Source organism: Protobothrops mucrosquamatus, unplaced genomic scaffold (genome assembly GCF_001527695.2).
Source record: "Protobothrops mucrosquamatus isolate PMUCROS unplaced genomic scaffold, P.Mucros_1.0 scaffold762, whole genome shotgun sequence".
In the NCBI taxonomy this organism is placed as follows: Eukaryota; Metazoa; Chordata; class Lepidosauria; order Squamata; family Viperidae; genus Protobothrops; species Protobothrops mucrosquamatus.
Window position 1 is genome coordinate 651464 of NW_015387031.1, and position 26926 is coordinate 678389.

The 26926-nt window shown below is 35.6% G+C and overlaps 1 protein-coding gene across 1 annotated transcript; it reads left to right on the top strand.

The window, feature by feature from the left end:
* The first annotated feature begins 1246 nt into the window (after positions 1-1246).
* ZFYVE16 (zinc finger FYVE-type containing 16) lies at positions 1247-25965 on the top strand. Its single transcript, XM_015818556.1, has 18 exons — positions 1247-1450; positions 5880-5988; positions 6241-8414; positions 8913-9009; positions 9916-10017; positions 10851-10966; positions 11975-12386; positions 13760-13876; positions 14863-15018; positions 17924-18148; positions 18631-18713; positions 18913-19017; positions 19944-20094; positions 20663-20743; positions 21619-21781; positions 22641-22746; positions 23737-23898; positions 25133-25965. The coding sequence occupies exons 2-18, from the start codon at positions 5919-5921 to the stop codon at positions 25295-25297; spliced, it is 4485 nt and encodes a 1494-aa protein (XP_015674042.1). The 5' UTR covers positions 1247-1450; positions 5880-5918; the 3' UTR covers positions 25298-25965.
* Positions 25966-26926: the final 961 nt, after the last annotated feature.

Here is a 26926-nt window from a genome sequence, read left to right on the forward strand (position 1 = left end):
TTTAGATCTCTGAAAAGTGCTCTGGAGAATACAGGAGTGCAAACATAGCACTTATATGCAACACCTTAAAGTAGCTGTCTCTTTTCCCAAATGAGATGAGATGAAGGCAAAGTCATCAGATCATGATAGAAAAGATATTGGCAAGACATCTTTGTGCTGTAGTTAGGCACAAATCAGAAAAAAACACAATATAAGTAAATGGCTACAAATCTTTGGCTATGCTCACACAACATCCTTACCTATGGATGTCAGGCTTTATATACTATAAAAATCAAAAATAGCTACAAAGCCTGAGTTTGTCCAATATTTAAGACTCCAACCTGAGAGAGCTTAATGAGCAGTTTCCTTGGTCATGGACAAAAGTGCTTTATCACTCTTCTTTTAGACTCCCCAGTATAGTGTAGTAGCCCTATCCACATAGCCTCAATCCCCAAACCTGGTCAGTTAGGAACTCAAATGTGGGTGAGGTATTTGTTTCAGTGTTTTGCAAAAACGTCCTATATATGGACTAAATATATTACATGGGATTATGTATTAAGTTATCTCAGGAATTAGTAAAATACTTTGTATAAAGGTATTTTTCTATTTGCTTCATGTTTCAACGTTCCGGACACTTTCCAGTCTATTATGTCTATGGAGATTCTCAGTCATCCAGATCACGGTCGTTCAAAAGGTGTTTCTTCAGAATTGAAGAAGCTTCTTGGATGAAAAGTGAAATGTCTTCAAGGAAAAACAAAGTCAAGTTGCCTTTTGAAAAAGCATCTTTGGGATTTCCAGTCTGTAGGTATTCGTTACTTTGCTCAACAAAACTGCCTAGGTACAGAAGGAACCTTGGATGCGCTAACTAGGTTTTAGGTTAGGAAACGCACTTGTCTTCTCCTGCCGATCCACGATGTAACCCATTTATTATAAAAAAAAAATCGTAATTATTTGGAATGCCCCTAATACCGGGGCTGGCAAATCAGCTCCAAAATTTCTTCCCCCTGCAAACTCTTAAATCCCGTTTCCCAAAAAGTTCGGGAAGCAAGGAAGACAATCGCGTCCGCTCGTCCCAACCGTCCCACCGCAGCCAAGCGCCCGAAACGCAACTCCTCGCGGGAGCAATTAACACCCGAGACTCTCCCGAGCACACCCTCCGGAGGGAGGGGCGGCAAGTCGGAATGAAGAAACTCGCATAGCAACTGCGCAGCCGCAGATGGGTCCATCCCGGAGATTGGTGGCAGACGTCTTCTTCGAGTGGGTGGTGGCCTGGCCGCCTTCCTGCGCGCTTGCGCGGGAGGGCCAGCAACAAGAAGGAGCTCGTCTTCGGGAAAGACTGAAGTCTAGGAAAAGTGCTGCGGGTGCCTTGGCGCCCGGGGCTCGGAGAATGATTTGCAGCCGGCACCCAGGCGCGGAACTAACCCGGATCCGGGGTTGCTCGGAGTAGGTTCGGCTTCCGATCAGACGGAAGGTAAGGAGGGGGCGTGTCCGTCGGAGGTGTCAGTCTTTTAAGAGACTCGCGCACCCCCTTTGTGCCCTTCAGCCGCCTTCGGGGGACGGGAGGAAGGGAGAGCCTGGGAAGGCTGAGCGCCTTTTTCTCTGACGCGTTGCGGGGAGGGCCGGGAGGAGGGATGGTAGAGACCCCGGGCAGCCTCCGCCTTCGTCTGGTGGTATTTTTTTTCCGCCGCGAGTTGAGACGAGGATGAAGCCGCCGCAGTGAGAAGAAAAAGCTGGTTGGCTGCAGCACCAAGAGTGGGGCTGGAAAGCCCGGGCTGTCTGTCCCGATCCTTTCTGAACCCCTCTTTCCGCCTCTCTTCCCTCGAGTAGAACTCCTGTTCTTTCCCTTGTTTTTCTCTGCCCTTTGCTTTTACTTCCTCAAGCGTCCTGTATATAAACCAGTTCCAGCTTTGCTCGGACTTACTCAGTGGGTTAGGCAGCTCTGAGGGATATCCCTCTGTCTATATCAGTGTTTCTCAACCTTGGCAATTTTAAGGCATGTGGACTTCAACTCCCAGAATTCCACAGCCAGCACTGCTGGCTGTGGAATTCTGGGAGTTGAAGTCCACATGCCTTAAAATTGTCAAGGTTGAGAAACACTGGTCTATAGGTACTTGAAAGCCGGACCAAGGATCTCTGGGGCCATATCACAGATGCTCAGTGTCAGTGTAGGGTGATCAGACACAAGATTAAAATAACAGGATAACCTCTTCATATATTTAAGAGCATTCACTTCCTGCAAGGTAATGGAAGTAAGTATAATACATAGGTCAGTGATGGCGAACCTTTTAGAGACCGAGTGCCCAAACTACAACCCAAAACCCACTTATGCATCGTCGGGTGCCGGGTGGGTGTGGCCCATTAGGTGGGCGTGGCTGCGGTGGTAACAGCAGACTGGGTGGGACTAAAAAGTTCAATCGATCAATTCCAACTTTGCAAGATCTTTTTTTTTCCCGCAAGAAGTTGAAATTGACTGATTGATTGAACCTTTTATTTATTTTTTTGCACACGGCGGCGGAGGCCTAAAGCGAAAAGGTTTGATAAAACCCAGCTGAAAGCCTAGGACTGGGGCGATGGCGTGTGTGCCCACAGAGAGGGCTCTGAGTGCCGCCTCTGGCACCCGTGCCATAGGTTCGCCACCACTGACATAGGTCACTTTCCCCCAGTTTCAACTCCTTATTGCGCTATGTTGATTATGGATTGTGCACTGTAATCCAGCATGATCATGTAGAATATCTGCCTGAAATGATGGTTGTATTGTCACAGCCTGCACTTTTCGCTAGGCAGATTTTACATAAAGATACTAATTCTGGGTCAAAACATCAAAAATTGTAATGCTTATAATGAGCTCCGCAAATAAATCTTTATGGTGCGCTTAAGGTAGCCTTAATACTAGGCCTAGAAAAAAGTCCAAATACTTAGTTGTTTGGACTACTAGGATTGGGAATTTTTTATCCATGATAAATAATATGTTACTGCAACTTTGTGTGATTTGGTTTCAGGCAGGGATGAGAAGGGAGAGGAGTTACAACAACTACCACTCAGATTATGTTGTGCAATTATTTCATCTTTTTATAGCATTGTGGTTTTTTTTTGAGAAAGAAAAGTGTGAGAACATGGCAAATTACAAATAGTATATAGTAATGTATAACACTTGTTAAATGAGACAAGACAATTCCTTGCTTAAAACTACTTTTTTTAGAAGCATGCTTTTATTTGGTATACTCTGGGATATAAATTTAGTAAAAATATATGGGCATCATTTTATCAAGACTGTCAATAAATGTTCTTTAAAGTTCTAACTTCCTGCTTCTGTCAGCAGTGTTAACAGCCTGCTCACATCTGGCTGTTATCTGCTGGCCTGATTTGGATTGCTTTCTGTTTTGTCAAACTTTAGTGACTTTTCAAATAATTCTTGCTTCTTAAATAGTGAGCTTTTAACTTGACTTTATTTAGTATTGAATTTGAGATTAAAAAGTTAAAGTTTGTTACTACTAGCCCACTGACATAATCTTGAGGGGAGGGAGTTTTCATATCTTTTTTTTTAGCCTTCAATAGAAAATTTCTTGTCTTCCTTATCTTCCTTACCCTGTAACCCATCAAAGTTTATCATTAAAATATCTTAGTTTATTGATGTTTCTCCCAAACCATTTTAATTTCATTCTATTGTCAAGAAATTCTCATGATACAGTCAACAAATGGAGTTAAATACATACCACTTTCTTGGCTTAAATAATTGTTCCATGTTTTGTTGTAATTGTTGCTTTCTGATCATCATACAATTTCTTTAATAGGCACTTATGTTTTTAAAGGCTAGTGATAGTTTGCTGTGATTTGCATAGTCAAAAGCTTTGATATAATAAAGAAAAAAAGCTCTTGGTTTGGAATTTCCTTGCCTTTCTCATTATTCAGCCGATGGTAGCAATGTGATCTTGGATTTTCTTGCCTCTTCTGAATCCATGTTGAAAGTCTAGCTTGTGTCATATTTTGTTGAGGACTTGACTTCCAAGTCTTGCACTAGGATCTAGCATTATTCATAACTTTCAAAATTCTTTAGCACTGCCCATTTTTGAAATTTGAATATAAACATACCGTATCTTTTCAAGTCCCCTGGTTATTGCTGTGTTTTTCAAACATGCTTACAAATCACAAATTCCACTTTGAAACACTACAAGATGATGTAGTTAATAGTTCAGCTCATATTTCAACAGAATCCTGCAGCTTTGTTGTTAGCAATATTTTCTGAAACCTATTTAACTTCACTATCAAGAATATTTGGCTTTAGTTCAATAAACAAATAATTTTGTGTATCATCAACTTTGAAATTATTTAATATGGTTTTTTGTCTATTTGCTCTTTTTTATATTTTCTTTTTCCATTAGTCTCCTTTCTGCTTCATTTCATACATCAAGATAGAAAAAAACCTGTTATATTGGATATTATTTCATTTCTCCCTATAGTGTTGTATCTAAAAACTGATTTTAATACTCTTATTAATGATTATTAATAAGTTTGTTTCTTTTATGATTTTCTTGTCCAGAGTAGAAAATCTCATTCCACTCTCTTTTAGTCAGCTGATTAATGTGATTTATGTATATATATTAATCATATTGTGTAACATAAAACTTTCAGAAAGGCTTGTTTGATCATGACATAGCATAGCAATATTTTTAAGCTTTTTAGAACTTTATAAACAGTATATGTTTGAAGAAAAGTTACCGTAAATTGTTGCTGTCTTTTTACTCTAATGTTTCAACTATTGGTGTTGTTTTCAATGTGCATAATTTTGAGTATATTGCTATCCTTATGTGGAGTCTGCTTATATAGTAGATGATAACTTTAAAATTGCTATCTATCCTGTTATATGTTAATCCATAATCTGTAAGAGAGAGACTTATTTAAAGCTTGTATAGCTTTTAAGATAAATCAAATGATGTAAAAATGAATAATTTCTGGTATAACTAAACAGAAATAGTATAAATCCTATGGATCAGAATTCTTTAATAAAATGATGCAAGATAAGTAGCTTACTTGAATAATGATTGGAGGATAGGAACTATCACTACAATGTGTTGATAAGAATAATCAGTGAATAGCCAGTGAAATAACCAGATTTATTTTTTTCTCCTTTCATATTCTAAATTTCATTTGGATGACAGAAGGGTCATTTAGTGCAATTTTGGGGCACTGCTGAATTTAGTTTATTTTAAAATCTTAAATAACTTTCTTTAACATAGGAGTCAAAGTTACTTTAGAAAAACTAAATTCATAGTTTAAAGTCTAGAAAATTTTCAAGTCTAAAACTCAGTCTCTCATAGTGACTGAGATACCAGTCATGCTAAGCAAAGGGCTACTTAATCATGTCTTACTGAATAAGCGAAAATTACCAGGGTTCATACATTATAAAATTCATGGGTTTGCAGGCAGGAATAGCAGGAATTTGAACTTAGTCGTTACATTACATTTGACCAGAGTATTTCAGATTTAGAACAGTGTGGAAATTTCTGAAGTCCTGCCTTTTGAAAAACAACAGGATAGAAGTGGGAAAGATTCGTATTTGCTATCTCCCTGTTTTGAGGGGAAATGGTATGAAAAAGTACCATTACTTGTGTTATTTTTGCTTATAATAGAAGGCAATATATTTACATAAGTTTAGATGTTTCTGAGCACATGCTGTATGTTTGTGGGTTTTTTTTTTTTTGAGTATTAAAGCTAAGCTTTATTCCTGATTTCCAAGTGTCCTTCCTGGCAGCTTAATTCAAAACTATAAACAAGTTTTTTTTAATTAAAAATCACTCTTAAAGAATTAGGAATTGAATTTAAAAATAATTTTAGGTTAATGTGCATCATCTAGTAATTCTACATCTATTTTTTGCCTTAGTTCATTACATTGTTTCCTACAGGTGCAACAGGAAAAAAGAATTTACTGATCAAGTCTTAGAATGGACAGTTACTTTAAAGCAGCTGTCTCTGATTTGGACAAATTACTTGATGAATTTGAACAGCATGCAGGTTGGTTCATTCTTTTTGTCTTCTACCATGTATGTGAGCAGCAAGTATAAAAATATATAAAAATATATTCTTATGGTATGTCACTTCTTTGATATGTGTAGTATTTTTCAGATAAATTTAAATCTACAATAGACAAATAAGGTGGGGAAAAATATAATCAGATGTTGTGGACAACATTTGTAATTGAGAGAGCAGTGTATGTAGTAGCAAATGAATGATGAAATTCCTAATAATATGCTTCTTCTTTTTTAGATGAACTTGAAAACAGCAGCACTATAAATCTTTGTAACTCTGAGCACCACTTAGTTTTGTCAGATTCATCTTGCCAGCAGCCAAAATCCTTTGAGCCAAATGTGGAAAAAAATGTCAGTTGTGCTGTATCAGATGCTTGCTCATTGTCTTCTCAAACTACAAAAGCAGCAAGTTTTGAACAATTGAACTCTGACCAGAATGAGAAAAATGTTACTGGTTTAGATCTTCTGTCCATGGTGGGGGATGGTTCTTCAGATAAAAATCAGTCGTCTTGCTTGAAGGGATGCGGTATACCTGTCTGCGATCTTATCAATGACACAGGTGGTTTGAGCCAACTAAAAAATAATGTAGGATGCATTCAAAAGTTGCAACCAGAGGAGTCTCAGTACAGTCTTTCAGTTGATGGCTTTGGTTTAGCACTACTGTCAACCAAAGTTAATAATACAATGGTTGATGATCACATTTCTGATTCTGGTACACAGCAACAGATTGATGAAACACTATACAAAATGCAATATGATGCAGCAGGAGAACTTAATCAGTGGAAATTAAAGACAGATACTCCTTTTGAACCAAATATAACAGACTGCAGTGAAGATCAAGAAAAAACAAAATGTTTGAAAAATAATAAAATATCTGATCAGAAAGAACAAATGATAGGAACTGATAGAGCGTCAGCTTCAGTAATTCATCTTTCAGCTGTACTTGGATCCAAAGATGAATCAATATGTGAAAAGCTGCCTTGTGAGACACTAGTGGATGAAAATTCAAAAAGTCAAATGATACATGATGAGAGTGACAAGCAAGGCATTTCAGAAGATATAAATGAATCAGAAGCTTTGCATTTGCCAAAGATCCATGAAGTGAATAATCCCAATGTAATGTGCAACAAAAACTCTTTATGTGATTCTGCTCCTCAGACAGAAAATGTGCAAGCTATGAATAAAGAACATAGCACAACTGACAAGTCTTGTAACTCACAGCAATATACTGATACAACTTTAAATACGGTTTCAGTACCAGAGATCTCTGAAGACATACAGACTTCATTATCCTGTCTTCCACTTGCAGTTTCTATATGTACATCATTAGTTAATACTGACAACACAAATGGAAAGATTACTCAGAAAGAAGATGCCATTAGAGACATAGCTCTGCACAGTGAAAATAGCTTTGTAGAAGGTGATTCTTTTGGAAAAACAGAAACTTTAGAAAATGAGAGCAGTTTAAACCAAACCAATGAATGTGAGATACAGAAATCTTCCTTAATAAGTAGAGAATGTGTTGTTTTTAGTAATTGTGAGCCTTTCCAACATCAGGATTCTAGTGTGACTACTAGTCCTTTTTTGGCTAAAGATACTGAAATGTGCAGCAGCGTTCGGCCTATTGATGTTGATGAAAGACCTTTTGTTGATCTAGCTTTAGAAGAAGACATTATTGGAAGCAACATGCTCATTAGTGACAGTGAACTTGATGCCTTTTTGTCTGAACATTGTCTTGAAGCGAATAATTCAAAGCCTCTAAAAGAAGATACTAGCAGTGGACTTTTGGAATCTGATGTAATAAATGACAAGTTACTGGATATAAGCAATTTGAATATCAATAGTGACAGAATACAAGCAGAATTGGAATTTAAGAAAGCAAAAGCCTGTAATGAAAATAATTTTATCAGTATTCCAGAATCTAGTTTAGGTATCCCAGTGAAAAAACAAACACAGCAGGTTCAACAAGAGACTATAGATAACACAACGGAAATTGCAAGTGAAGTTTCAGGTTCATTAAATGGCCAGCCAACAGTGCACAGTGGAGGAGCAAGACCAAAGCAGCTGCTAAACCTTCAACCAAAAACCACAATCCCTTCTGAGTTTAGCAGTAAAAATACATCTGGGAATGAATCCCAAATGATAAATTCCACAGACTCAAATACCTTTGTCTCAGATGGTAAAATTTCTCCTGAATCAGATGTTAGCCATAATAGACAAAGATGCTTGGGAAACATAGAAGAAAATGTCTTACCTATGGTTTCAGAGCCAAGGAAAGTAGTGGGACGAACTACAGCCTTGGGACAAAAGCAGCCATCCTGGGTTCCTGACTTAGAAGCATCAAAGTGCATGAATTGTCAAGCCAAATTCACATTTACAAAAAGAAGACACCACTGTCGTGCCTGTGGGAAAGTAAGTAAACTAAACCATTTTTTTCTTGATTGATCATCTTTATGATTCTCCATTTATAGCTGAGGAAAAGGGATGGTCTTTTCCCCCTTTTGCCTGCAAAAAATAAATTCCCTTTACTAATAGAATAGTTCTTCTTTACACCATTAAAATCAAGTTTGATCAGCATGTAAACGTTTTGGTCTGATTTATTGAAAATGTTTCTGGATGTTGGCTAAAATATATGCTTTGATAATTTTATAAGCTTTGTGATTTTTCTAAAGTCCATGTTTATTGACTTCTTTAAGATAGCTTCAATACATTCTTTAGCATGAAATCTGTGTTATTTAATTGATTGTTGGTCTCTACTGGTATTAAATTATAAATATTATAGCTCTCATGCCTTTATTCTTCTAGTTTCTGCTTTTTCTCATTAGTATGTGATCCTGACCTGTTTCTACATCAAAATACACACATCCATATGCTTATAAAATCTTAATGCACTTTTTGTACTAAAACTAGATATTTTGTGCTCCCTGTTGCAATCGAAAATGCAAACTCCAATATCTGGATAAAGAAGCGAGAGTCTGTATAAGCTGCTATGAGTCCATTAACAAAGGTAAAATATAGTTGTAGAGAATTAGAAGAAACAAAAAGTAACTAGAATAATTTCTGAATGTTGGAACATGTATTCTCAATGTGAACATCATGATGTCAAATATTTAAGATGAAATAAATATGAAACCATTTAGTAGCTGTTTCCATATGTTCTATTTGAAAAGAGCATTCTTTAAAATTATTTGAATTTAATAATTTGTTGCTCACAATTACTATTAGAATATGAATTTCACAATTAAGCATAGGAATAGTCCTCAATATGCATTATATAGATTGTGATTGAGCTAGTATTTAGGTTACAATTACTCATTCAGAGACTATTCAAAGTTATGCTGGTGCTGAAAAAAATGAACCTTCTGACCAATCCTGGGAGTTTCAGCCATTGCACCATCCCCACAGTCAAGGGATCAAAATACAGGCACTTGGCAATTGCCCACATTTATGACCATACCCCAGTTTCTGTGTGAACTGCTTCCACTTCAGCTCTCCCCCACCCATGTCAGTCCAGCTAGATGTCACAGGAGCAAAAATAACCGAAAGAAGATCTGTTTTTTCCCCCCAAATAATTCTGTTTTCTTCAAACTGACTAATTCTGCATTTTAAATGTGACCCTTTAAAAGCCATGGATGAGAAGTGTCAATGACTATGGAATGTCACTATTATCTTAAATAAATTTACAAGAACGAACATAGGACTTAAAGAATACATTTTGTTAAAAAACTTAGATTGAAATAAACAGTAATGCTTTTTAAAGAAATGTTTTGTAAAACGAAATTATGTTGTACATGATATATCCTGAACTCACCTTGATTACAAGGCATATGAATATATACCCCCCAAGCAGACATTTGTGAAATATTTCTTGTATATAGTTTTGACATTTATACTCTTAAATTTTGTTTGTTAGCACAGGCATTAGAAAGAATGATGACCCCAACTGGTCCACCACCTAATTCTGTACTGTCTGAATCTTCAACTGTTCCATCTCTGCAGGAAACCCAGACATCTGGTACTTCTTACTCCGTGTTATTATCTAGCTTTATTTCACCGCCTAGAGAGCCCCTCTTTGAGGGAGGAGGGTAGTTTAGAAATATGAGATATATGTACTGTATATAAATAAATAATAAAGAGTAATAGTTAAAAAAACAGAAATGAGCCAGGAGTGGTTACCCAGATTTGTATCTCAACTGACAGCACTGCCTAGTAAAGAGAGTGATAAGGAAGATGGGAATTATAATTCAACATCTAGAGGTTACATATCCATACCGATTAAAGAAATCACCCAAGCTAAATTTCATTTACTACCCAAGCATTCTTAGATATTTATTGTTGCACAGTAAACTTGCAGACCGTATTGTTTTGTTAGGTGAGTAAATTCTTCAAAAAGTATTTATTTTATGGTGATTATTTTTTTCCCCAGCATATAACTTGTGATACTCGTTAGTGAAGAATGGAACTTCCCCTAAGGAATAAGTTCCCCTAAGTACCTCTAAGATAACACTTCTATACCTGAGATGGAAAAAATGAGAAAGGAGCCTATATAAGTTAGTGTTGAGAAGTGAACTCTTCTAGCTCCTTTGAAATTCTTCTATCTGCATATCCATCTCTATCTTGAAATTGTATGTAAAGTATTATACAGGAGTTGCTTGACATTATTAGTTGCAGAAATCCTGTGTTTGGGATACCATGATATTCATCACGTTTCGTTTCACCTGCATATTAGATTTCAGTACCATCATGTGGATTCTAAATAAATTTTTGTATGGGGAAAACAGGGAGGTGATGTTGGTATTACTGTAGCTAAACAAGTATCTCTGATGTACTCATTTGTTTCTTCTACAGGATTGCTCCCTAAAGACCAGAGAAGAGTGTGGTTTGCAGATGGAATTTTACCTAATGGAGAAGTTGCAGACACAACCAAATTGTCATCTGGAGTCAGGCGATTCCCACAGGAACCTGTAAGCTCCACTTTATCTGAAATTATCATTTTAGGCTCTGAATACAATTAGCTAGTTGATAAATGTGACATTTTGTCTTTTTTAATACAGAAAATATACTGGTCAAATAGAGCAGGTGGCAGCTCTGGCTAGGAGCACCTTTGCATAGCTAGAGTATTGTCCCAGTTGTGCAGTTCCTAAACTAGTGGGTCTTGCTCACAGCCACTCATTCCCATATGACTTTCAGATTGCACCACTGAAATGCATTTTACATGGAATTGCCCTTGAGGAGTATTCAGAAGTTTCAGCTGGTGCAAAATGCAGCAGTGCAGGCAGTTATTGGTGTCAGTTATTTGCTATATGTGATCATGATCATATCATGAGCTGCATTCGCTTCTGGTATGCTTTCAGATGCTAGTTGTCACCTTTAAATCCCTTCACGGCTTAGGACTGGCTTACTTACAGAATTGTCTTTCCTCAGTTGTTTCTATCCGTTTCTACCCATTCTCTGGTAGGAAGGGCATACTCTGGGTATCGTCAGCTAGGTAATGTTGGCTGGCAGGGCCCAGAAGGAGAATCTTTTCTGATATGGAGCATCATGGCCTCTGAGATTAGATCAGTGTTCTCTCTGTTGGCCTTTCTTAGGGCCTTGAAAATTTGGCTTTGTGCTTGATTCTGTGACCCTGCTTGGCTAGATGTATACATGACAGTAACATTGTGCCCAGCTGCTATGTATTATTATTTTTGTTTTATATTACGTATTTTTTTCTTTTATTACAAATTGTCTGGAATCACATACAAATAAGATGGGCAGTTATATACATCAAATAAATAAAGCAATAGGTTCTGCTTCACTGCATTTAATTTTGTTTTTTATGTGTGCAGAATGCTGGCTGATTTTGTTTTATTAATTTATTCATTTGTTTTCCGGGCAAAAGCTCTCTCAACCCAAAGTTAAAATATTGCCACAAATTTTTCAATTTTGAGCTCAGATGAATGTCAGTTCTAATGGAAAAACTTTTGTCATAGGTTGGAAGCCCAACAAATGAAACTCTCTCTGCAACTGATACCAAGTCAAAAGATGAAATACATGAACAAACTGGGGTTGCAAGGGGTTCCACTTCTGTTCCACAAGAAGATGCATTGCCTAGTAATGAGCAGCTTGACTTATCACGTGATTCTGACTGTCTGCCCATTGCACAAACTGAAGTGCCATGTGACTCTGACTTTGTGAACACAGCTGTTACTGAATTTCCTACTGTTTCTGAACTAGAAAAGGAACCTCTTCCTGCTGCAACTGGTCAAGCAAGTGATATACCTACTAGTATATTAGACTGCAGGATGCTCTGTTGTATTGAAAACTGTGTTGGCAAAGAGGTCAGCCTTATTCCTGGTGATGGATTTCCACCTCTTCTGCTTGCAAGAGGAGAAAATGGCAAAGGTAATGTCTTGCTTTTAAGGTACTATGAAAAGTAGGACTGCTTCTTCCCCTTTCAAATTATTTTGCACTTTAGAAGTGTAAAATTATAAAATAAATCATAATAGTATATCGTTATTATTTATTTTGTTTTTATACCATACTTCTTTCTAAGGAAACCCAGAGTGGTGTTACTAATATAAATATACATTTAATGTAAATATGTAATACGAAATACAGAAAGGTTTATATATACCGATTCTTAGGCTACGAATTTGATTTTTAGAAATTGGATTTGAACCAAAATTAACTGCTGTGATTCTGCCATTGTGCAGAAAAAAATGTAATTTTTTTTGTTATAATGAAACAAAAAGACAAATGTAGGTGTCAGTATACATTTCTACTAGATTAGGGTATATGAATTGAAATACAAAATTGGGAAAATGAGGTGCTTTGGGATAGGGCATGTTCTGCATAAGGTTGTGGTTTTTTGATGGGACTAATCCAGAGCTATCTTTACATGCATAATAGCTGCTACATCTAGTGCTGCATGCTTGATTTCAAAAGTTGAGGATTTCCTAGTTATCCATATCTTACCAGTTTCATGGTTACATTATTGCAGTGTACCTGGAACTACCATAAAGATTGTCTAGAACAGGGGTGTCAAACTGCAGGCCCGCGGGCCAGACGTGTCATGCGGAAGCCACACCCACCCCCTTGCCAGCAATGGCAAAGCTCTCCTGATACGTTGCGCGATGTCACGTGACGTCGCGAGTTTGACATGTCTGGTGTAGAAGCTGCAGTACTTTAAAGTGTAGTTGCTAGTTTAAGTGGAGCAGCTAAGCAGCTAAATGAGAAATACCATGCTTAATTGAACACTATTGCATTAGTTGCTAAGGAACGACTGAACTGGATTCAAGATTAATATATTTTCAATACAAGTGAATTTACGCATTGAGATTGTCAAAGGAAACCTTATTCATGGTCACAATTCTCTGTGTGGCCTAATAGAATCTTATGAATTAGGCCATCACAGTTATAGAAAGTTTCTCAAGGAAACTGAAGTCGTTACATATATGTTTAATTTTAGATAAGTTAAAATAAGTGTGTTCACTGGTCATACAAATAGTAAACTTCAATAGTATATGTTTACCATTGCCAACACTGAAATAGGTATTTACAGATCTATTTTTTATAAGGTTAAGAACTGAGGCAATATTAAAAAGGTGGTTTCATCTAGCTTTAGTTCATTCATACTTTATTAATTTGGATTACATCCCAAACATCAGTTGTCTCAGTGTGGTTGTTATTAATTTCCCCCCCAAAAAATTCAGAATAGCAATTGTCTGTCTTTTACTGTGTTATATTTTGGACCAATAGTTTCATATTTTCTTCAGAGTCCTTAGTAGAAGAACATCCTTCTAATGAGCAAGTTACCTTATTGCTTGAAGAATCTAATCCATTGACATTCATCCTAAATGCAAACTTACTTGTGAATGTCAAGATGCTATCTTGTAAGTATTAGCATATCAAATTTATAAAACCTTATAAAATATTATAATTATAGTTGCAAATGTAAACTCTGAACTATTAAAATTGACTGCTCAGTTCTAATTGATTTTTTTAAAAGATTTTTTTAATTATTATTCTATCTTATAATTAATTGCCTTTTCTACCTTCCAATTACCTTTTTCTTTCTGCCTTGTTATGCTACTTTGATCTACTTTTGAATAAATAGCCTTTTTTTACCATTGAGATATACTTTATTGGCTTGGAATGCAAAACATTTTGGTATTATTCTAAAGTACTGTGGAAATTGATAGTGATATAAAACAGGAGGCTAATATTTTGTATACAATCAAATATTAGTGCAGGATCCTTCCCCCTGCAAATTCTTCATTAGGCTAAATTAAATGGAAAGATAGTGGTATAGAAAGTCAAGTAATATCAAATCCAAATAAAAAAATTAGATATAGTAATCTAAAGTTGGTTTCATTTCATTGTGATATGTTTATTCTTTATAATAAGGTTTATGTAATTTAATAACTCCACCACAATGTGATAAAGAATAGCTGTTGGCCAAACAATGCACTCCATCATATTTCTATATTTGGAAGGGTTTTCCCCCCAGCATATTAGCTAGGGAATGATCTCTGAGTAGGTTCTTTACAAGTAAGTGAAGAAGATTGACTTTGGAACCATTGGATTATAGCTTCTCAATTTCAAATGAGAGCTAGGAGTCACTTTATGCCAAACCTGACTTAAGCAATTAATTTCCCTGACATTGAAACCAATAGAGGGTGGGGACTGTTATAATTTCACTTCTGGGAGTGATAATGTGTTCTGGCAGAGCTGTGGCCTAATAACAGTTCTGTGGCAGATTATAATTTTGGATTAGGTTGGAATTGGTCTATTGGATACATTGCAAAAGATATAAAAGTTCTATTTTTTGTATTTTAACAACATAAAAAGGCTCAGTGGTTTTTTTTTTGTCATTTAGATAATTCAGAAAAATGCTGGTATTTATCCACCAATGGAATGCATGGCTTGGGACAAGCTGAAATTATCATATTGTTACATTGTTTATCAGATGAAAGTGATATTCCCAAAGAAATATTCAACTTATTTATCAACATATATAAAGATGCCATGAAAGGTATGAAGTTTTATTAGACTTCTAATACAGTATGTATTAGAATGAATGTTTGAAAACTTTAAATCTGTGTTTAATGTGGTCTGTTGCTCTTAATCTTATATGCACTGAGAGAGGTTTAATTCATTCATAGTAAATTTATGCAGATACTGATTCAGCACTTTTTAATTAGAATCTTTTTATAAATTGGAAAAATATTGTAGATGATAATAGAGTGTTGCTTTTATGAAAGTCAGTTTTCCTGTATAATTGTACATTCAGAAATGGCTTTAGGTCACTTTATCCCTCCTTATTTACAGAAATGTCCATCTTTAAGCATAACCCCCATCCCTTAAACAAATCTTATTGGGTATGTATTAGATATTAGAAGAAAGAGAGAAGCTGAATAACATTTTAGATTTTCTATTTAATGAGTTGATTTATCTGACATCGATCACCAGTGTACACCAGTATTCTGAGACATTAAGATATGCATGAGGCATTAATCTAAACTTATCGTCTTTCTAAATTGTACCTAGAAATGATGCTGATCCATAACTTATCTGCTTTTCTTCTATGTAGGTATTGGCCAGTTCAGGGGGAACCTCAATAAATTCCCAAAATTGTCTGGGCCAGATGTTTATGGCTTGATCCCTAGAAGCTAAGCATAATCCCACCCCACCTTCTGCCCATAGATAATTTGTACACATTCACTGTAGTTCCTGTGATATTATTTAACACTATTTTAGATGGTCTTCCAAATACCAGTTGAGTTAGGGATGTACGTTTTAAGACTGTACGGAAGAAGGCAGCTCCTCTGGACCCAAAACAACATGATGATACTGAGAATATTGAGAACTGTGGACATCAAAAGAAAATTCAATCCAGAAAGACTGCCATATTTTTATGGATTTTAAAGCAGATAAAATTATTTCTATCCACTCTGTATTGGATGCCAGTTACAAGAGTCCACTGTGAATGAGAATGTGGTATTTTGTATACATTTAAATCATAACATTTCTTCAAGCCTTCATGGACCCCCTGGGGACTATATTACAGACTCCCAGGGGTCCGTGGATCACAGGTTGACAACCACTGATTTAGGATATATTTGAGTTTGTAGAACCTAAGGAGGCAAATAGGTCCTCTATAGTTGTGAATTCTGTGACTTGCAGCAACCTGCTGATCTTTTGGGTGGCCAAGTGGGACATTGAAAAATTGGATCCGGGAGAAACTTCTCTAGAGAAGGCAAACAAACAAACAAACAAACAATGCTGCCTGCTTCCAAGGAGGTAATAATATATCCTTTTCTGAAGAAATTTCCCTGCCCAAAGGCATTTGACTAGTCTTCAATCTTCCCTTTTTAGGGAAGATTATTGAAAAGTTGGTAGCAAATGAGCTACAGAGAAACCTAAAGGAAACAGATTGTTTGGATCTTTCCAGTAATGGACAGAAATGACATTGCACACTCTGGTGGATGGCCTTTGTGGGACCTAGATGGGATAAGTATGTCCTTTCAGACCTCTGATCTTAATGCTGGCATTCGTCTGGGCTACTAAGGGGCTGCCATAAAGAAGAGGAGGATCAACCTATTCTCCAAAGGACCTGAACGCAGGACAAGAAGCAATGGATGGAAACTGATGAGAAATTTTCTGACAGTTAGAACAATTCATCAGTGGAACCACTTGCCTCCAGAAGTTGCGGATGCTTCAACAAAGAAGATATTGGACAACCATTTGTCTGAAATGTTACAGGGTTTCCTGCTTGAGCAGAGAGTTGGAGTAGAAAACTTCCAGGGTCCCTTCCAAATCTGTTACTCTCTTAACTTGTAACAGATGGCAATTTGGGTGCCATGCTATGGTTCTATCCTATCTGAGTCACAATCATTGATCATGGGAAAAAGCACTCGAATCCATGAATTTGTATTCGAGGATTCTCTCGAGGCTGAGGACCCTCTCCCTTGTTATCCAATACCAAATGGCAGTAACTCGCACCCTGATCATCACTTGGTTAAACTATTGCAAGACATTTTATGTGGAATTATTCTGAAACTGCAACTAGTACAAAATGTGATGGTTATATTGTTGGTCTGGTAGTCTCATCAGTGCAGAGTAACACTGAACATAAATAACTGCTTTTTGAGGCTTGGATTTAAGGGGATGGAGAAAAATCTCTTCCTCTTGATGTAAGGTCAGTCTTGTCTTGCTGTGTAAAGGTAGTCCTTGACTTATAATCACTATTGGGCCCAAAATTTCTGTTGCTAAGAAATTTTGCTGAGACAGTTGCTAAGTGAGTTTTGCCCCATTTTACGACTTTTCTTGCCACAGTTGTTAAGTAAATCACCGAAGTTCTTAAGTTAGTAACATGGTTGTTAAGTGAATTTGGCTTCCCCATTGACTTTGCTTGTCAGAAGGTCGCAAAATGGGATCACATGACCCTGGAATACTTCAATCGTCATAAATATGAAGTCAGTTGCCAAGTGTCTGGACTTTGATCACATGATCATGGGGATGTTGCAACAGTCGTAAGTGTGAAAAATGGTCAGAAGTCACTTTTTTCGGTATCATAACTGAACTAAACTGTTGTAAGTCGAATACTACCTGTACTAAAGGTCCTGAGAGAACCTGAGATACGTATCTCTTCTGTGGAATCAGCTGATAGCATAACAGGAATAGATTCTTCATATTATCAGATAAAGAAAAAATTGGGGTAATAAAATGTCTGCAAGAAAACAACCAATCTCAGAGAGCACTAAGGACCCCTCATTAAAACCCTGAATTACAAATATTCTCCTTTATTAGATTAAAAAATGCCCTTAAAGAGCCATCTGTTTATTTCTTTTTTGCGTCAGAAATTTGGTTCGCTTCTATCTATTTGTATCAAGGATATTTTGTTACAATTTTGATTTCATGTGTTCTTTTGTTCTCAGGAAAATTTATTGGAAATTTGGAAAATATTATATTCACTGAAGATTTTCTTGGAAGCAAAGAGCATGGTGGATTTCTGTTTGTTACACCCACATTTCAGAAGTTAGATGGTCTCATGCTACCTTCAAATCCCTTTTTATGTGGCATTCTTATTCATAAACAGGAAGTACCGTGGGCAAAAGTTTTTCCTATTCGCCTGATGTTGAGATTAGGGGCTGAATATGGGGGTAAGTTTATTTCAGTTTTAAATATTGAATCTATATTCATATAAAGATAAATTGTGCGGGTTGATATGAGGTTTATAATTTGTCTTAGTCTGAAGACTATTACAGAAAGACATATCAGTTTCATTGGTCATTTTGGCAGTACAGTTTATGGCAGTACAATCATTTCTTTCTCACTACTAGACCAAATAATATGTCATGCTATTTATATAGATCCATAGTTTAAATTCTATATTACTCAGGGTTTCCATTTTCCAAAGAACATTAAAGGGTTCAGGCATTACGGTATCATTTTCTGCCATATTTCCATAAAGCATTTTTCAGAGGACTTTATTTGCTATGAGGCATTTAAGGCTGGTGTTTAAAATATTATAGTTTTCATCCATGCCAATTTAGTTCATTTTAAATGCAAATACTGATTCTTATGTTTCAACTTCTAAAGAGAATTAGTAAACTCTATGCATTTCTTGTTTTTTATTTCTTAGTATATCCAACTCCATTGACAAGTATCAGATATAGAAAGCCACTGTTTGGAAAAATAGGCCATACAGTCATGGATTTACTTGTTGTAAGTATATGCTATTGCTTGTATTTCATTAGTATCTTCTTGCTATACCGAAAGAGCAATATAAGAAAATAGATGAAACTTGCTATTATAAACATTCTAATACATTAGTACTAATTTTTATATTATCAACAGTAGTAATGAATTACTTACATGGTTCAAAATTAAAGAATTAGATTAATATATTTTTATTGCATTGCAGGACCTTAGAAACTATCAGTATACATTACATACAATAGATAATTTATTTATTCATATGGAAATGGGTAGAACTTACATTAAAATACCTCTGAGGAAATATAATGAGGTGAGTATAATTTCTAGTAAAGACTTGGTACTAGATGTAAGAATCAGCATTCGTGGATATGTAAAATTTGAAGTGGGTTCTTTTGCAGCAAAACATTAAATTGCTAAGTGGCATGACCCCTTTTGCAATACTTATGAACATTTATTCAAGATTCTAGGATTTGAACTTGAAGTAAGTTTGTAGTCTAGTGGAGAAATACCAGAGATTTCTGTAAAAGCTTTGTCTTCCTTTTAGCATTTCCTACTTTTTCTGAATAGACAGAATATAGGCTTATATTCTCACTAGGTTATTTTTTTCAGAGTGTTTGAACACATGAGAACAATGAATTGTTGTCCTAACTACTCGGAGAATAGATAAGATAAAATGTAGTAAATTATTAGCCCTATAACTATTCTGCTTTCAGAAATATTGAAAACTTTGTATTTGATGGTATACATTTTATTTAAATGAAACAGTAATGAGGGCTTCATAATACTAGCAAAAATCTAGCATATATTATTTTTGTTCTATTAACAATATTTTCCCAAATATTAAGAAACTAAATAATACTTCTATACACTCACAGCAAGTCTGGAAAAAAGGGATTTGCAGTGTAGGTAGTAATCAATATTGTACATGAAAAAAGTAGCAGCATTAGTTTTTGGGAGGAATTCTGGTGTGCTAAAAAGAGCCACTAGTTGATTCTAAAGAAAAGGCTATTTGATTGAAATTGTTACATATATAATATCAATATTTTGACTTTAATCTTGTGCATGTTCAGTCAGGAAAACTAACAATGGAACTTATTCTCAATAAATATTCATGACATTGCAACTAGTATAGTATAGCGTAGCGTAGCATAATAATACAATAATAATATAATATATATATAATATAATATATATAATAACATAACATATAACATAACATATATTTTGGTTTTCTAGATAATGAAGGTAATAAACACCTCTAATGAACATGTCATTAGCATTGGAGCAAGTTTTAATTCTCAAGCAGATTCCCACTTAGTTTGTGTACAAAATGATGATGGAATATATCAAACACAAGCGAATAGTGCCACTGGACATCCTAGAAAAAGTAAGTATTAGGCTGTACAATATTGAGCACCTGTTTTCTAATATCTGATGTAGTATGACTCATTTAAAAAAAATTGAAGAAAAGAAATATCTATACCCAATATATTATAAAAGTTACTATCTTGTTCCATACTAAATATACATGTAGATTATCGTGGAAAAGTTTTCTTGCTCTTAAATTTTTATTCATTAACTTTGAATCTTCAGCATCAAAATTTTATTTAGTGCTGATGGTATTAAGATGTATAATGAGTCATTTAGGGTCAACATTTCTTTTCTGCAATAGATTAAAAGAGTAGCTGCTGAGGATTATGGTTTGTAGACTTTTTAGAATGCAAATCATTTTCTCTCTGTCTGAGCTTTGGCCATGTTCAGAAAAATTAACTTAGTGGCATTTATTACTAGTCTGAATTATATAGGCATGATCTGAGGAGAAATGATCAAAGCCGGATGCACTTATCTAGAATTAAAGGAGTCGAAAGAGTTTCATATGTAGCTTTCTATGTGCAATATTATGTTTATAATATTTGGTGTTAGGATGAACAATTAAATGCATGTTGTTTATTCAGTTACAGGTGCAAGTTTTGTAGTGTTCAATGGAGCGCTAAAAACATCTTCTGGATTCCTTGCTAAATCCAGTATTGTTGAAGGTATGGATTATCCTGCTTACTAGAATCAAAACATTGGTTCAAATGCAATAAATTACATTACATTATTTAATGTAATGAAGCAGAATTGAACTTTTTACTTGTGTAAAGTGGTAGTGCTGGACAAAATGTAACAAAACACTCTGACTTCAGGTCAGAAGATACATTGTGTTTTTGTGTGCACATGTTTGTGTGTGTGTGTGTGTGTGTGTGTGTGAGAGAGAGAGAGAGAGAGAGAGAGAGAGAGAGAGAGAGAGAGAAAAGTCAGAAGAAGAGACCCCCATAATGTGATCATATAATATAATTTGATGACAATGTTATCTGTTCAGTTGGGTCTGACATTAAACCAGGGATCCCCAACTCCTGATCCACGGACCATCACTGGTCCTTTGCATGCCAGAAAGTGGGCCGCGCAAACAAGCAAAGGCGCATCTGTAGAATGCAGCAGCACATGGAACCACACCCCCTCCAGTCCCTAGAAAAAATCTCTCTCCACGGAACTGGTCCCTGGTGCCCCAAAGGTTGGCCACTGCATTCAATCATATAGACTATTATTTCATGATTGAAATGCTATTAACTATGGATTAAAACTATGATATAAAAGTATTTTTTTGCCAAAAGCTCTCTTGCATTTTATTTGTTGATAATTTTTGCTAGTGGCATATTCAGATGTTGCCATATCTATTATGATGGCAGAATATTGGCTATTCTGCTGGTGCGTTAATCAAAATGATGTCAGATTGGATCTTCTGCCTCATCGTGATAGTTCTGCTAAATCTTGTGGTCTATCAGCTGGTAAATCTCAACAATAGAAATGTTGTTTCAGTAGTTAAAAACTTGGATTTTACCTTTATTAAAAGGGCTATGTTTCTTCATAGATGGAATAATGGTACAGATAACTCCAGAAACTATGGAGGGCTTGCGTCAAGCTCTGAGTGAAAAAAAAGACTTCCGAATTACATGTGGGAAAGTGGATTCAGGAGATTTCAGAGAATATGTAGACATTTGTTGGATAGAAAATTATGAGAAAACAAACATGAGGTATTTATTGTGTATTCCACTAAAGCAGAAGTATTATATGTGTTAAGGTTTTTCTGCAAAATGCCAACATTCTTTTGTAAAATGACTAATACTTGGAAACTGGCCGAAACACTATTTATAGTGCAAAAGATTCTCAACTCTTGCCTTCTAATTGGAAAGATCCAGTATCCAGACTACATTACAGGTAGTCCTCACTTAATTACCACAACATGTACTGGGAAAATTCCATCAGTACGCAATGTGATTAAGTGAAACATCACATGACCGTGCTTGACTTACGATATCAGTTCTGCTGCAGTTGTTAAGCAAATCACCCACAGTCATTTAATGAGAACATTATGTGACCTTAACTTGCAATTTAAGTTCCAGCTTCTCCATTGATTTTGCCTGTCAGAAGCCAGCTGTGCAGCACACAAATAGCAATTACATAACTGTGGGTCATGGCGACTGTTGTAAACATGTAGCAATTGCATAGCACACAAATAATAATTACATGGCTGCAGGGAAGACTGCAGTAACTTCAAGCAATTGCTAAATAGGGCTGTCATTAACCAAGGACGACCTGTATATTATATATTCATGTGGTTTCCTTGGTAAAATATAGCAGGGATTTACCATTTTCTTGTGCTGTATGAAATAATGTCTTTAGCGGTGTTACTAAAGTGATAATTCATCTTCTGCAGCTTCCTATATCTGCTGCCCAAAGGTGCCTGTTTGCTTTAGTTGGGCAGCTGGGATGGCCTTCATGCCTTGGGTGACATGCTTGGAATAAGTCCTTTTGGATTTAACTCATGATGTTCTGAGCATATCAAAAGAGCCTGATTAGTCTAAATAATATAATTTAAACCTTGCATTATAGAATTACGAGCCCGATAGATGGAAAATCTATGGAAGGAGTACGGAGTGAAAAAATAGTTCAAGAAGAATGTTTTGAAGTGGATGAAAAACTTGTAAAATGTACAGAAGTAAGTGAAAGTTGCTTTTAAAGAAAAAGCCTATGCAGATTAAATAAAGTTAGGTAGTATATTAAATGTCCTCTGAATGTGCTTTTATCTGCACCCCAACTCTCATTTTGTCCATTAAATCAAACAGTTTTCATCTTAAAAAGATAAAATTACCCCCCTCTCCAAAAAAGCACCAAAATGTCCAGGTGGACATGAAATCTAAAAAGTTGAAACTTTCAGCCATTGGTATTTTGATAATGACAAGCAAGATCTGATTTTTCCCCCTGTAAATAAATTATTCACTCTGATATAGTGCCAATAAAATAAAAGGCTTCATAATTTGAATATCTCCTATATTTATGTTCCTTACTCTTGATTTTTCACATTTGCTTTTTCACATGGTTCTGCCTCCCTCATTCTTGTAATTATTATTGTATTATAAACATTTTTGTCCATTGATTTCTTGAGAAAGACAGTATTTCTATATTCTAAATATGAGCGCTTTAATGGTAAGCAAAAGGAATAAAGGGTACTAAACAAAAATGGAAACTGACAACTTTGTATATGTACCTTCTTTAAAGTCCAGGTACTGAACTCTCAATACCTCTTTATTTTCTCCTCCCTTAACAATTGTAACTGTATTTCTAATATTAGAAACATGTTCAAAAACTATACGAACAGCATTGTAAGTCTGATTATCAGGGGATGAGAGAGGTGGTATGGGAGTTGGGGATGCTGCAAAATGCAGTAGCATAAAAGAGCAAAGTGAGGAGAACCATTTAGAAAGTTCATAATTTCCTCTTGAATCTTAAATCATTTCATTATAGAAACTTAATTGTTTTTGTCTGATGTTGATTTTATATTGCCATTGTCACCCTGTTTAAATATTTATCTATATTTCTAGTGACTAGAACATATTATGCACTGCTCAAGAGAAGCTGTAGCATCTTATGTAGTTTTGAAGGGAAATCTACCACTATTAATGTTTTAATTTTTAAATTAATACTTTAGGTATTCTATCTGTCAAATGTTAGTGAGCTACACAATAGTGTTCATCAGCTGGCTAAAGAAATTGCATTGGCTTCTTATATTGCACTTGGAAAGCATCTCAAAACACTGAAAAATAATGGAATGAATAAGATAGGCCTCAGAGTCTCCATGGATGCCGATATGGTAAGCTTTTAAAATGTTGCAATGTCTATAAATATAATTTAGTCATTTAGGGTTACACCACTGGCTCAAAGTCATCCAGCTGGCTTTCATGCCTAAGACGGGATTAGAACTCAGTCTCTTGTTTCTCTCCTGATGCCTTAAACACTTACTCAACTTACTCTTACTCAAATTAAATCAAAACTAGATGAAACTGGGTCTGGTGTTAGCATACTAAATGAAAAACTGCAGCATGGGTCTCAACCTTTTGGCTTGCCTGGGCTTCATTTTTGAAGAGGAATTGTCCTGGGCCACATATAAAATTTATAATATAGTTTTATAATATAAAATCACATAATAATGTTAAGAGTTTTCAATCTTGTAGAGCCCCATTACTAGCTGTGCATGGTTACATGTGACCAATGGACCACAGGTTGGACTTGCCTGAACTACAGGCATTGAAACTCTGCATCCTTCTTCCTCCTAGCTAACATCTGTAGCCTTGACAAATAAACCTATCCAACAGAGGAAATACAGCTCTGTCCCCCTTGTCAAGTAGAGGAAAAATGGGGTGATTAGGTAGCACTTAGAAGTGTGTCAGCTTGTCACTTCTTTTCCAAGTGCAAACTCTTTGTAATGGAATCCATTTTGTAGATAATTTTTTCACATCTGCATCTGTTTAGTGCAGCGGTTCTCAACCTATGGGTCGTGACCCCATTTGGGGTCAATCGACCATTTCACAGGGGTCGCCAAGCAAGGCTGTCCGCCATTTTTTTCCCCTTTTCCGGCGGGTGCCTTACTTCCCTTGAGCTGGGCCAGCTGGTGGTCGGCCTGCTCCGTCTCTGCCGCTTGCCAGCTACGCCTCGGCCGGCGCAGGGGGCGGAACCACGCATGCACGGCGCTCCCGGGCAGGGAAAGCCCTCGACTTACGACCGGTTGGGTAGTCCTCGACTTACGACCGGTTTAGTCCTCAACTTACGACCGGTTTAGCCCTCGACTTACGACCGGTTTAGTCCTCGACTTAACGACCGGTTGGGGTCGCGGCATTAAAAAGGTTGAGAACCACTGGTTTAGTGGGCAACATTGCCAGCAAATGGAATGGTATGCTATGGTATAGTTTAAAAGAGATCAATTTCTTACTGCTTTTAAATATGCTAAAATTTAATTCTGTCATGTAATAAGGTATGAATATCACTAGTAATCTATTGTGTAAATTGTTCAGGAATCTAATATGGTAATTTTTTGTTTTTTCTTCTAGGTAGAATATCAGGCGGGATCTGGAGGCCGGGTTCTTCCTCAGCGTTACTTAAATGATTTGGATAGTGCTTTGATTCCAGTCATTCATGGCTGGATATCCAACACTACAAGCTTACCACTGGAAATTGAATTAGTATTTTTCATTAATGAGTCTCTTTTAATATAACTGGCAAGTATGTTATAATGTAATGAACTGAATTGCTCTATTGACCAATACCAAAGCAGTTAACATTACATTATGAATGAAATAGTCGAGTGTTTTTAAGCCAATGATTTAGCAGTCTTCTAAGAGAGCTTTGTTTAATTAAAAGCTGTTTTTCCATCTTTACTTAAACAGAAAATTAATTATACTGTATGCTTTATGTTCTGAAATGTTACATTTAATACTGCTAAGGAAGGAATAGAGTTAGCATGTGTGATTAAGGAATTATCTCTGTTTTACAGACAACTTTAATATTCTTTGCAATTACTGGTAAATCTAGTGAATTGTTCTTAACCATTTTGCGTGATTTTTTTGAAAAAAATCACATTTAAATGGAGTAGAAGTTTCTTGCTGCATAGTTAAGTTCAAATATAAAAACTGTTAATTATTAGAATATTGGCATAATTAATCTGTCTTGAAAATGTTTCTACAAGTATAATTATCTTTATGACAAAACCAGTATGTTTTTGCCAGATGTGATCATTTTATAAAGTTATAAATTTTTAAAATTGATATATTTTAAAGTATATATTATTGCTGGAACTTGAGCGTTCCCATTTTAATGCCTGGCTTTCTTATATATTTATAATGGCTTTAATGAACATAAAATTAATACTTTTTATATTAAATACTTAATAATGTTGTTTTTTTCTGTGCTCAGATATACAATTGTTTCTTGGATTTTCCAAGAAGGAATAAGAAGTCAGATGACCCTTAAAGTAGTCATCCTGTAGCAGTAAATCAGGCACAAAGCCTATCTGTGCTCCTTTCTCTACTTTTTGAGACCTCTTGGTATTCCTGTTTATTTTCAGGGAGAACAATGTATTAGTTTGAATATTCATGAACAATTTGCCATAAACCAGTTGAGGCTCTTTATATAAGTCTTATTTTTGTAATGGGTTATTTTCAATAAGTATTTATATAGCAGAAAAATGATTGAGATTACTGCTTAGGTAACCTAAATCAAGTTTGATAATGCCTGCGTAAAGTTGCTGTTTGTTATGTACTATAGAAAATTGTATGTCAGTGTGTCTTTGAATTATTTATGCCTATAATGCTATAATGGCAAACATACCATATTCTAATTACAATTAAATGCCTTGACATTAGATGGGTCTATGAACTGCAGTTACAAAGACAATTTATTGCTCAGATATTTGACAACTATAGAATAAAGGCACAGAAGTGTAGAAGACTCCAATAAACTAGTCCCATGGCCCATTGTAATGAAAACATTGTACTCCTTTGTATCAAGAATTGTAAATTTGTTGTAGACTAAATGTTACATAATACGCATCTGTTTCTCTATTCTGCTACTTTTGAACAAATGAAGAAAGCTGCAGCAGACAACGTTAAATGTTTGAAGTATTGATCCATAATGTGTAAATATGACTTCTTAAGACACAATTTTGTGTAGCACCAAGCATTACTCTGTTATAACAACTTTTTGTTCTCCTGGAAGATAATCCTTTTATAAATAATTAACATTAGGCTTTTATTTTAGAATATAAATATTACTACATAAACATAAAGATTGTCAAAAACTTTGTAAATTAAGCTCATGATGTTTTAACAAATCAGAAAACATTTTAA